Source organism: Thermobia domestica, chromosome 13 (genome assembly GCF_964235325.1).
Source record: "Thermobia domestica chromosome 13, izTheDome1.hap1.1, whole genome shotgun sequence".
Classification (NCBI taxonomy): domain Eukaryota; kingdom Metazoa; phylum Arthropoda; class Insecta; order Zygentoma; family Lepismatidae; genus Thermobia; species Thermobia domestica.
This window is the reverse complement of record NC_137466.1, coordinates 94868220-94880615: the sequence shown is the minus strand read 5'-3', so window position 1 is coordinate 94880615 and position 12396 is coordinate 94868220. Positions and strand designations below refer to the sequence as shown.

The following is a 12396-nucleotide window of genomic DNA, read 5'->3' as shown; positions in this document are numbered from 1 at the left end:
GTCACGTAAAGAAACAAATGAGCACTTCTGTCCACTTCGCAGCGTAGCCAATTCCTGGAAATTGCAGTGTTCGGAATTACCCGCAGTTTGGTTTTACCCCTCTCTCCCGTATCTAATATTGGTGCAGTCGCATTAAATAATATAGGGCAAATATTGTGAAAATGTCGTCCATTAAAAACTTTCCACCGCTTGACATTAAAAGTGATAGAATGCAACCATATAGTCCTATAGATCGATTGGAACACATGTGTTGTGCAGCTCAAATTCCTAAGGAAAGGAAATTGTCCACGTTATTTACTATTAAGGGAACATATACTTATAAATAATTGTGTAATATTTATTGATCTGAGTCATCAGCTAGTAAGTTTTATGAAGAAATTAAAACAGCGACGAAAGATCATTATACTACGAAGATAAATATCATTTCGGAACGATATCAATGTCATTCGATTGAACGAAAGCAATATCAATCTATGTCAACATTTGTTTTGAAAAATAGACATTTATGTGTGAAATATGAACAAAATCACATGAGTCATTTTTGAGAAATCATCCGAGAAAAACTCATCTCTAAGAATAAACCAACTCTCGTTGACTTTTTCAGAACAAATTAGTTATGTTATAGCCTATTGTCACGATATTAATGAAATAGTCTGAGATCAAAGCATAAAAATGCTTATTACATGAGAAACATTCTGTATACAGCACCTGTTTTATTTGTGTTGAAAGAACATACATAGCGGACAGGGCTAGTCAAAAGTACTGGGACAGACAAGTAATAGTCAGACATGTGTACAGAGGAAAACCAAACGTTCTTTTGATCCAGGCCCTCTTGACGCAGAGCCGTTTTGATTCGAGCCCTTATGACTGGTACCCTCATGTCGCGGGTCGTTTTGATTCGGGTCTTTCTGTCCGAGTCCTTTTGATGTGATTGACATCCCGCATAGCATGGTAAATGTGTAAGATTGAATATAACACATTTGTCTGTAATTACACCTCCCACAATATTAAAAGGGGCTCAACATTTCTCGTAAATATATCAGTCGCTTCGAACATAGTGAGAATATTTGTATGGAAGCGATATTTTGAAGTGTGTAGAGCTCTGGCAGTCATCCAGGGCTGGGTCTACCATATGTGTGCAACATGTGCGTTTGCATGGGGCTGTAAGTTTCTAGGGCGGCAAAATTTGTCATAACTATATATTTTAAAAATATTTTTTGTGTTGGAAACAGATTTCATGACGACGGTAATTAAATTTACTAAGCTGACCTTCTATTTCAGTACAACTTCATGCAATACGTTTATGTCGCATTAGTTTAATGGCACATGGACAGTGTTAAATCAAATAGTCAAACAAATCCCAGCATGAATTGCTTGATTATTGTCAAATACAAGAACTCAATTCTCGAACAGTAGCGAACACCTATTCCATTTAGTTAGTGATTACAATTATGATATGAAAACTAGTCTTGTCTGTCACAAACAAATTCCTTATCATTGAGGGTTGAAACAAGTTTTAAAAAAAATTAACAGATGTAGAAGAAAAATCAAGAAATAAAGATAAAAGAGCTAGTTACACTTGAATTGCAAACTAATATGATGAGATTGAAGCTCGATATTGAATTATATGTATATACCATTTTTTATCAATAGAAAACATTGTTTATTGTTATTAATTTATACATTGTTCAAAAGCTTACACTGTGGTGTCTATTTTTGAACATAGTCTCCACTTTCTCAGGTCGGTCAGTGTTCGCTTGGCAGCCGTCAGAGATGGAAGTGTTGATGCTGCTCCCGCCAAGTGCGAGATTCGAGCAGTAATCTGGTTTCTCCATGCAAGGAATTTACCGCCTGTGGAGATTCATCGGCAACTGACTGAGGCATATGGTGAAGAGTGCATGTCCGCAAATGGTGCAGGGCTTTTGCTGACGGTCGCACCGAAGTTCACGATGAAGAACGAAGTGGAAGACCGCCGGTGTCGGATGCGATTGCCCAAAAGATCAACAGTGAGCTGCTGAAAGATCGGAGGGTGCATGTCCGTCCCTCTTCCCCAAACTAAAGAAACACTTAGGTGGCAAACGCTTCGAGAGCGACGATGAAGTCCGAGCAGAGGTCACATGCTTCCTCGACGGATTGGCGGGAGACTTCTTCGACTTAGGAATATAAAAGCTGGAGCACCGTCTTCAAATGGAGACTATGTTGAAAAATAGACAACAGTGTAAGCTTTCGAACGATGTATAAATTAATAACAATAAACAATGTTTTTTATTTGTAAAAAATATGGGAACCTTACTTTTGGTACAACCCTTATATATATATATATATATATATATATATATATATATATATATATATATATATATATATATATATATATATATATATATATATATATATATATATATATATATATATAAAGATTGTGTCGCGTAGCGTAGTCGCTAATGCTCTCGCCTTCGGTGCGAGCGGTCCCGTCTTCGATTCCCGGTGGGGGCACTCGGTCGAAAAAGTGTAAAACGCTTTTTTAGGCCAGCCACCCTGAATGAGGTTTTCCTGAGGTTTCGTCATTCACACCAGGCAAATGCCGGGGTGGTACCTAACTTATAGGTCCCAGGTCCCTTTCCTCGGATAGTGTGCTCGCTGAAGGACGTCATCCCTCAAACGTGATAGGCTAAATGCCCTTAGATGTCGAAAGCCCAGAAATCTTAATCCTATAAAAAGGATTACCATATTTCCTTTGGAGGTGTGTTGCTTTATTTTTCACTAACAATAGATTATTATTTAAAGAAAAAAAAACAAACACAATGCGATTACATTTGTAATGTTTACACCTTTTACAGTACGAGTGCTCTTTCCTTCCCCTTCGTTGTTTATGATAGCATGGAAATCGTAGATGTTAAGATTTGTTCTTTCTGGAGAAAGAGGGCGGGAAATGATGTCATTGCACGGGGCGGCAAATTGCCTATGGTGGGCCCTGCAGTGATCTAAGTAAATGTTTTTTTTTTTTTTTTTTTTTAATTCTTAAATGTATTGAGAGAAATTCTAGCAATGTGAATTCTTTACAAATAAACAACTACCTATCAATAATATTCAAGAATTCTCAACAAATAGCTACTAACTATTTAAGTCCGTTATTCCGTTATTCTGAGGTAGAACACAAACACACAACACACATTGTAAAAATTCATTTGTCTATGTTTCTACATCGAAATTGAGCTTGAACCTTGTTCCACTTCCAAGTTAAGCTCAATTCTCATTTACGTTTCATACCAATAAACTTTTGGACTTCGATCTCAATGATCTCAATCTGTACTTTTTAGCCGCCATTTTAAATACAGTCATGTCATACGTTAGATTTTTGTTTAAATACTGAACACTTTTACCAAATGTATTTATCTTATAAAGCAAGTTTCGTGTACTCATACCACTGAATTTAAAATGTAAGCTTTATTGTAAAACTGTGCATATAAACATATCTCATTTTATGTGTTTAAATTATGATTACTTACGTCTATATTTCTCCGCCTGTCCTTTTACACTGTAAATAAGTAGAACACCATACACGATGAACACGTGGTAAAAGTGCATATTGGAACCTTTATTGAACATATAGTTTTGTCGCGAAGATAACCACCGAATAACAATCACTAGTACTGTAAGTGAAAACAAATCGCTTCTTTTCTGATTATGTGAGGTATTTTTATCCTTTAAGACACAAAATTTAAATCACACAGTCACAATAAGACGCCATCTGTGTATCGCAAACTAAAGGCTCAATGCTTTTTCTTTATTATCTAAACAGACGTTTTATCATATTTACTTATCGTATCTTTCTGTATAAACATGATAATGTCTTTATCAGCAATATTCAATGGACATTCGTAAAATATGTTGGAATTTACTCTAAGATTAACAAAATCTACAATTATCATGAAAACTTCGTGGCTCAGTGGTAGAGCGCTCACCTCTTGTACAAGAGATCCCTGGTTCGATTCCAGGCCGTGTTTGTGATCGACAATATCGTGTCCGATGGTTTTCTCGATGCATTTCCGTTTCCTCACCCATTCTCATTCTAACAATTCTTCCGTAATTGTTAAGTTTCATTTATTATACAAGGCTCAATAGTGAAACGTAAAATTTAAAGATTGTTTTTAAAATTTTATTTAAGATGAAAGCATAAATAGTAAAGTTTCAAAGTAAAACTGTTTTATATCTTCAAATAATTTTTGTGTACTTCGAAAATATCGTAACTGATTGGTCTTTAATTAAACAACGAGCTGGTTATTGTTTGTGTAAGAAGAAAATTTAGTTCTAAGCTGGTGTCCAGTGTGTCTTACAAATATGTTTACGTCAGGGGGCGACTTAATACCCCGGAATTCGTCAATCATTCTCGTGCCTCTAATATAAATTACATTGATAACATGTCAGCCTTGTGCATGGCATGCCTTTAGCAAATAATATAAACTTCCATGTTTAACCTCCTCATTTTTTGATTTCGCCTCCCAGGATTTTTTTTTTAAAGAAAGCGTACACTTGAACAGGTTTGAGGATGAACCGTAAGATGGGGTATAATTTTTTTTCTATACTTTTTATTATGAAATAGAATGTCTTCTTTCAGATTTTAAGTGAAGCCATTTTAGCATTCTTGGACAATTTGCAGTAAGACATCATGTATGGCGTCATTTTCACCTTTCTAATCTGCGTATTAAACTATGATGGATAGTTTAAAAACTCTATAACTCAACAAACATACATAGTATTAGGAAAATTTTTGTCAGGTACATATAGTCACCTTTCCAAAATATTGAACATTTTGCTGGTCATTGATACTAAGCACGTCAAAATTTTGGAAATTTTTCACTAAAACTTCACTTTAATAATTTGCTATGAACAACATAATCAAATTATTACTTTATATCAATTTGGAACAAACTGAAGAATTGGACAATATATATGAAGATAAGGTAATACATAAGTCCCAAAATGATATTACAAGAAAAATATGAAAAAGTTACCTGATGAAATATGGTTTATTCCTCCACGTAATCCCCATGTATATCTAGGCACTTGCCCTTGCGTTTCACGAGTATAGCCAGTTGGTAACCTTCGCAAAGGCATCTAGGAAGTTTTATATCCTGGAACTGGTAACCATCCAGGTGATTATTCAGTGGTCCAGAAGTTCAATGGTGGCAAATCCAGACTATATGTTGGATGTTCAAGTCATTCTCAAGCTAAGGATTATTGTGAGACACTATAGTGGACGAGTTTGTCATCAAACAGAACTCCAATTCTCGAAGTACCTGGACGTTTCTTGCGAATCGCTACTTGTAACTTCGTCAGGGTTCGGTGCTGCATGGCTGCAGAATGACAGAGTAATTTTGGTTTCTTTGTGTTGGTCAGTGAGCTTACGAGAGCCATCGTGTAAGCATTTTGTGAAAATTCAGTTTGTCATGCACAATGCTGCACACTGTTCTACGTGAGCAATTCAACTGTAAAGTTACTCGTCAATAGTGAGACACCGATTGGCTCGGATCATATCTTCCACTTTCCTCAGGGTAGCATTATTGTGAAACACTCTCAGACGACCGAGACGATCGCTATTACTGATGCCGGTTCGGCCATGCTTGAAATGTTCTACTCAGGTGTCAACGTCTTTCCTGGAGAAACATTTGTCACCATAATAAACGGGTACCATTTCCTTGTACACTTCCTCAGCTGATCTACCCTAGGCCCGAAATTATCGAATTTTGGCTCATTGCTCAACACACGTATCATAAACTAACACACCTGCTGTCTTACATATTTGACACTCGAATGACCCTCCGTAACACGAAACAGTAATCACTTGGACGGTGTACGATAAACGATGGTGGTACGAGTATCTACATCTATACTTGCGAAAACGATCATAACAACGAGGATCAATTTCACATAGAACCAATTAGAAAATATTTATTTCATTTTGCAATTTATATATTGACTCATCCTTAATTGATTTATATAGCCTATATACAACAATCCCGTTCAACCAAATCCTGATTAACCGAATTAACCGATAATACGTTTAAAAGTGTTGCGTAGCTTTTAACTCATTGTGGAGTTTCCCCATTGCGATTTTCGCCCTTAGTGACTTCCTACTTATGGCTATTCTCCCAAAGTGATGAGTCAGCATCTAAAAGGGAGCTTCTTGACTATCTGAAAAGACAACGATACCAAGCAAGAAGAAAACCCTAAATTATTTTAAAATAACTTGCTCTCCATCTTGAACTGAGAGGAAGCGATACTCTGTAATTGAAAAAAAAATAGCGTATACGTATTCAATTATACAGCGTGAGCACAGAACCTGATTTTAAAGTGCCATATAATTAACATTTAATTGAATATTTACATGAAATTTTGTACAGAGCTCAGTAAACTCAAAGTATTTTCCCATCTATCTTTTCAGAACCCTAGTTCTGACCAGGGCAGCTAGAGGGCAGTAACATCAAAAATGGCGTCACTCCACAGCAACGAAGCTGGTGCGTTTTACAATTTGCAAAAACAAGCAGTTTTGTGAGAGTGCAGCGTGATTTCAAACGATAATTTAATGCTGATCCACCCACACACAAATCCATTGTGAAGTGGCATAGAACGTTTATTGAGATGGGGTGCATTTGTTATCAAAGAAAAGGACATTCAGGGCGACGTCCAGTCTCCGAGGAAACTGTGGAGCGCGTAAGAGCATCCTTCGTACACAGCCCACAGAAGTCTACACGTAAAGCTAGCAGAGAGTTGCAGATGCCACAAACAACAGTAAGCAAGATCTTACGCAAGCGTTTGCGGTGTTACCCGTACCGACTGCAGTTGGTTCAGTAGCTATACCCACAAGACAAGGTAAAGCGCCGTGAGTTCTGTGAGACTATGCAAAATTTCATGGAGGACGACGAAAACTTTCTGACGAAGATCATTTTCAGCGATGAGGCGACATTTCACTTAAGTGGAAAGGTGAATAGACACAATGTAAGGATATGGGGAACCCAGCATCCTCATGCAACTGTAAATGTGAAACGTGACTCACCGAAAATCAATGTTTCTTGTGCAGTATCAGAGCGTCGGGTGCACGGTCCGTTCTTCTTTCAGGAACAAACAATTACAGGTGAAAGTTACTTAGCATTGCTACGTAACTGGTTGATTCCGCAACTTAGTAATGCAGAGATAGACGACTTCATTCTACAACAAGATGGAGCGCCGCCACACTGGCATCGTGCTGTACGCAGGTTTCTAAACAAGAACCTCCCAAACCGATGGATAGGGCGCTCTGTAGTCAATGATCAAGTTCTCTGCAAGTGGCCTCCAAGATCACCTGACCTCACTGATTGTGACTTCTTTCTGTGGGGATTTGTGAAGGACAAAGTGTATGCACCTCCACTACCCGCAACTCTGAACGATCTCCAAGAACGCATCAGTGATGCTGTCAACTCCATCACACCGGATATGCTTCACAACGTGTGGTTGAAGCTAGATTACCGCCTCGATATTTTCCGCGTTACAGGTGGCGCACACATCGAGTGTTTGTGATTTCAATTATTGCTACAAAAACTTTTTGAGTTTATGTATCACTGTTCAAAATTTCAGCAAAATATTCCTTCGCATATTAAATTTACACTAATTTGAAACCTGGGACTGTTTCTGTGCTCACCCTGTAATTTAAAGAGCTATATATTTTGGATAAATTTGAGGAGGAAAATAATGTTTATTGCTCCTGTTGTTTATATGTATATTGTTCCATCTTGCTTGTATGTTATCCTTGTGTGTTCTGTTCCTTTTAAAGGTGAGCATATTTTGCAATTTGTTTTCTATGTACTCGAATATTATCAAATGGTACTGCTCGTTGTAATGTTAAAATAAATACGTGTATTCGTAATTTATATGGGGTATGAATTGACATGTCATTTGCTTGCTACCGTTCTGTTCGTGCTTCGTTGTTCCGTGGATGTAGGTTCTTTTCTTTTTGTTTTGTTACTAAAGAGGGTTTAATTTTAGTTTCAATGATTGTTTTCTACGATTCATGCAAAACAAGACCTTCTCTCAAAGTTCTATATACAGTATTTTTAACTGCGTAGATGAAATATCAGTTCTCATGGGGAGAATAAGGTTTGTGAACCCTCTATTTGCCCCGTAGGATGTGCATTTCAATGGAAGTGTAATGATAAAAACTCTGTAATGTAACCCCTTCTTAACTTCTATACCGATGGGGACTGAACTTGGACCTAAACCAAGTTCAGCTGGTTTTCCTGGACTAGGGTATTGGGAGCAGGCATATATATACAGAAATTTATTTCAGGAGAGGTCAAAGGCATTTGTAGCGGGAGGGGTTCAAATTCAATTTAAGAATATATTATATTAAAAATTGTGAACTTGCCCCTAGAATTAGACTAAATTTGCAGAAAAATCGGGATTTCGGGGGAATGTCCGGACCCTTTCCCCCACGTACGTTCCTGATTCGGAGTGTCGCTATTGTCTCAGCAACTACGAAAACTATACTTTCGGCACCAATATTGGTCATTTTCTGTTATTTTTACATGTCACGCTCTTCCTGTTCCACTCTTCAACTCCATGCTGATGTGGGGATTAATTTGGACTTAAACGGCATCGGGAGTGTCATTGATCCTAGCGATCCCAAAAGCTATTGGACCGATTGGACATTAATATCGGTCGTTTTTTTTTTTTTTTTTTTTTTAATTTTACATGCCATCCGCTTCCCACCCCAACCCCTCATGCTATGTCGATAATGTAATAAGAACCTGCATTAATCCATGGTTCACTAATAAACCAAAAATCATCAAATCTGGTGCAGCGTTTCACGAGAAGCTGGCCGTCAAACACTAACATTTAATTTTTATTTATATAGAAAATAATTCCATTTCTTTCTTAAATGAGAATTTTCGAAAAACTGGAATGCATCCCCTTATTTTAAGTAAGGAGTTTATATACTGACTTTCATCTTTCTAACTTGACGGGGTTGTGAGATACTAATTTTTTCTCATAAATTATGACCCTACATTCCTCCCTTTAGAAGGTATAGAATTTAATCAAGGTAATATGATTTAAAAATCCCAATTCGAGGTAGTTGATACCTTTCCCGTGATTCGATCGCAAATAAGATTAGTTTACTCTTTTATATACTTGATTCATGCAAAATTTATGCATATTCCATGTCGTATTTGACAGAAAAATCCCCAAATTTGCTGATATTAATGCACAATTAAGACGAAAATGACTGATTTTGTGTCAAATTGTTCACACTGGCAAGGAGCTGCAGTGGTTGACTTTGTGCCCTTGAGCAAAGCTAGTTCTTTTCAGGGAAAAAATCAGGACACTCTTCTTTTGGGGAAAAACCACGAAGTTCATGAACAGCGAATCGCCACAACAGGAGAGCCTTTAAAAGCAATATTGAGTTATAGTATAATCTTTTTCGTTGTTTATTGACGATGAAAAAGATTGTTCTTTTGTTAACTTAAAACATCTTAACACTTTAATAAGAAATATTTGTTTCTCATACCTTTTTGTTGTAAAATTTTTAAAAAATTGGACTTTCCTAACCGGTAATTGAAGTCAGAAGCAAAATAAGCGTTCATCCTAAAATTCGAGGTCCAAACATATCCACCACTTTGCAACACTGTTGATCTTCTGTAAGACTCTTTAAATACAATATATCCTGTTGCATTGCATAGCCTTGAATAGCAAATTAGGACCAACATGTCTCACGCTTCTTTGGGGTAAAAAAGAAAGAAAAAGTCGTTAGTAAAATATGACGCGAAAACGTCCTTCAAATAGCGTTAGAATAAAATAATTACCCCGACCTGTTTTTTTTTTTTTTTTCTTTAACAGACGACAAATTCTAGTTGCCATCTGTTGATAAACATTGTAACTACTTAAGGCAATACCTAATCTCTTGAGCATTAGTGCCATCTTTTGACAGAGTTACACATTACTTGATGTCGCAGTTTTCACAAAATCAGATATTTTTGGTAATTTTCAGGCCTTAACATTTTTTTTTTTCGCTTTCCTGTATGTGTCGTAGTACCTTACAGAGCAGTACTAAACTTGTAATACAAAATTCGTATAATGCATTATAAAACTGGAGTTACATACACCAAATGTAATTGTAGCTTTATAATTACCGTACCTATGGCTGAAAAGACATTTTTAATTTTTTTCGGATATTTAAACGTAACTAATTACTAAAACAAAGAAATACCAGTTCTCATAAAGATATTTTCGTGGCCTTTCTTTCGCAAAAATAAGATTTGGCAACTTTTATATTATTATTATTATTATTATTATTATTATTATTATTATTATTATTATTATTATTATTATTATTATTATTATTATTATTATTATTATTATTATTGAAGCGAGTATGATGAGCTTCTACTATTCAACTCGACCTGCATTTGTGTGTCTCCAGTGTTTCTTCTACGGATAATTACCAGAGGCTTTGCCCTCCCCGGTTCCGAGTTGGTCCACCGCTAATAAAAAAATTACTATTGGCAATATGCCAAAATAGTATTCCAGTAGAGTCTCTCACATTTTGATTTGGCCCCTCCAGACATTTTTTTTTTTTTTTTTTTTAAGAAAGCCCCTGTCTGTCTATATTTCTGTCCGTCTGTTTGTTCCAAGGAAACTATAGTTTAAGGCCGTGAAACTTATTCTATTTTAGTGAAACTTGCTGTGTGCTTTACCACAACCACAAGGTTGTTTTTATATATAAATTTATATATAAAAACAACAATTAAAATGAATATGCTAACTAACGGCTGAGGAAGATTTAAGATTTGCTGTCATCTGTCTTTTCTAAATGTCTGATGAAGAGGACGTTACGTCCTTGAAACTGTAACAAAAAACAAAAAAACATATAGTTATTAATATAATTTATTTTGTTCTGGTCAGAACTGTCTTTTAAATGTTATTGTGATTATCCAGAACCATGAAAGTTTGTTTAACATAAAAAAAACTCATACAACCATTTATTCTGCTAATCGCAACAAAGTATTTTAAACTACCTGTGAGGCAATCAGAAGAGATAATACGATCCAGGTAGTAATTCAATTATATAATTCAAAAGTCGAAGCAACTTCACGTATTGTAAGTGTTCCAAATATATGTTTTAATTTGGATTTTGGGAAGATGTTGGCACTTAAGATGAAGGTTCACTAGAAGAGCAGGTTTGGAGGGTGGAAAATAGTTAACCCCCTCTCGTACTAGTTAGCCACTCAAAATGAAGATTAATGGTTAAAACAGTTAATTATCAACAAAATTCTCAGTATAAGTTCAATTTGGCATTAACTGTTACAATCAACGTTTTGGTAATTTGTTCATATACAAAGAAATTAGTATCATTACGGAACTGACGTAGTTTATGGCATACTTTATTAAAGTACGTGTTATGATCTATGTGGCATCATGCGTGTATATAATGGGTAAAATAGCAGCAATTGTAGTATGCAATATTTGTGATTTCATCTGTAGACGCACTACTTCTGTTTTGCCATCTTAGGGTCCCTGGCTAATTCTTTCTGGTAATCTGCGAAAGGTATATTCAGTATATAATTAGTAATCTCGTGTTACAACGATGTATGCATGGAGGTGTATATGTTGTATAAAATAGAGTGGAAAATATGAATATTACGGAATTCATAAAGTATACAATAAGTAATAATTATGACTATAGTAAATGAATGATGAATATAGTAAATGAATAATTAAATAAAATAATAAGAAAAGATAAAACTGCGTAAATAATGATAAAATGATAATAGTAATAGCAACGATTACGTCTAAATAATTGCACGATTGATCCAGTCTAATGCCAGGCACCTAAATGAAGAAACGAGTAATCGTCAATAATTTCGCTTATAGAGTAAAGAAGATTTAAGAATGTTAAAATATATGATTATGAAATATTACGAATTATTTAATATTCCTATTATAACCCATAAAGATTCAATAGTACAAATTATGAGCTCTAATGCCGTTGTTATTTATCGTGCCATATAACTTAACTATTTGCCTAGGGAATTGAAACATCTTAAGCATTATGAATAACTGGAGTCCAAAACTGAAGACATCACTATTATTATTCAGTTTTCCTATCAGGCTATTAAGGTGATTGTTCACTACTACGTATGCCGTTGTAACGTTATCATCAAATGTTGCAAGTAACACTAGTTAACAAATTTAAACTTTTTGTTTGTTACATGAGAAAAATCACCCGATCTTAAAGGAACTTTTTGCGCTGAATTCGAATATGCACTCGGTTTCTCTCCATCACGTACAGTTTTCCCGTAACAGAGGGATTTTCGGGAAATTCCCTCAAAAATTTCCCTTTTTCAGATATTTTATTCCCCTAGC

General features: G+C 35.6%; 1 protein-coding gene across 1 annotated transcript in view; it reads right to left on the bottom strand.

Moving 5' to 3' along the window:
* LOC145668354 (prion-like-(Q/N-rich) domain-bearing protein 25) overlaps positions 1-3765 on the bottom strand; it is a 46641-nt gene extending 42876 nt beyond the window's left edge. Inside the window, exon 1 of the mRNA XM_081736116.1 lies at positions 3510-3765. Coding sequence (XP_081592242.1) covers positions 3510-3609 — 100 coding nt within the window. The 5' untranslated portion in view covers positions 3610-3765. The remainder of the gene's footprint in view (positions 1-3509) is intronic.
* Between the last annotated feature and the right edge of the window lie 8631 nt (positions 3766-12396).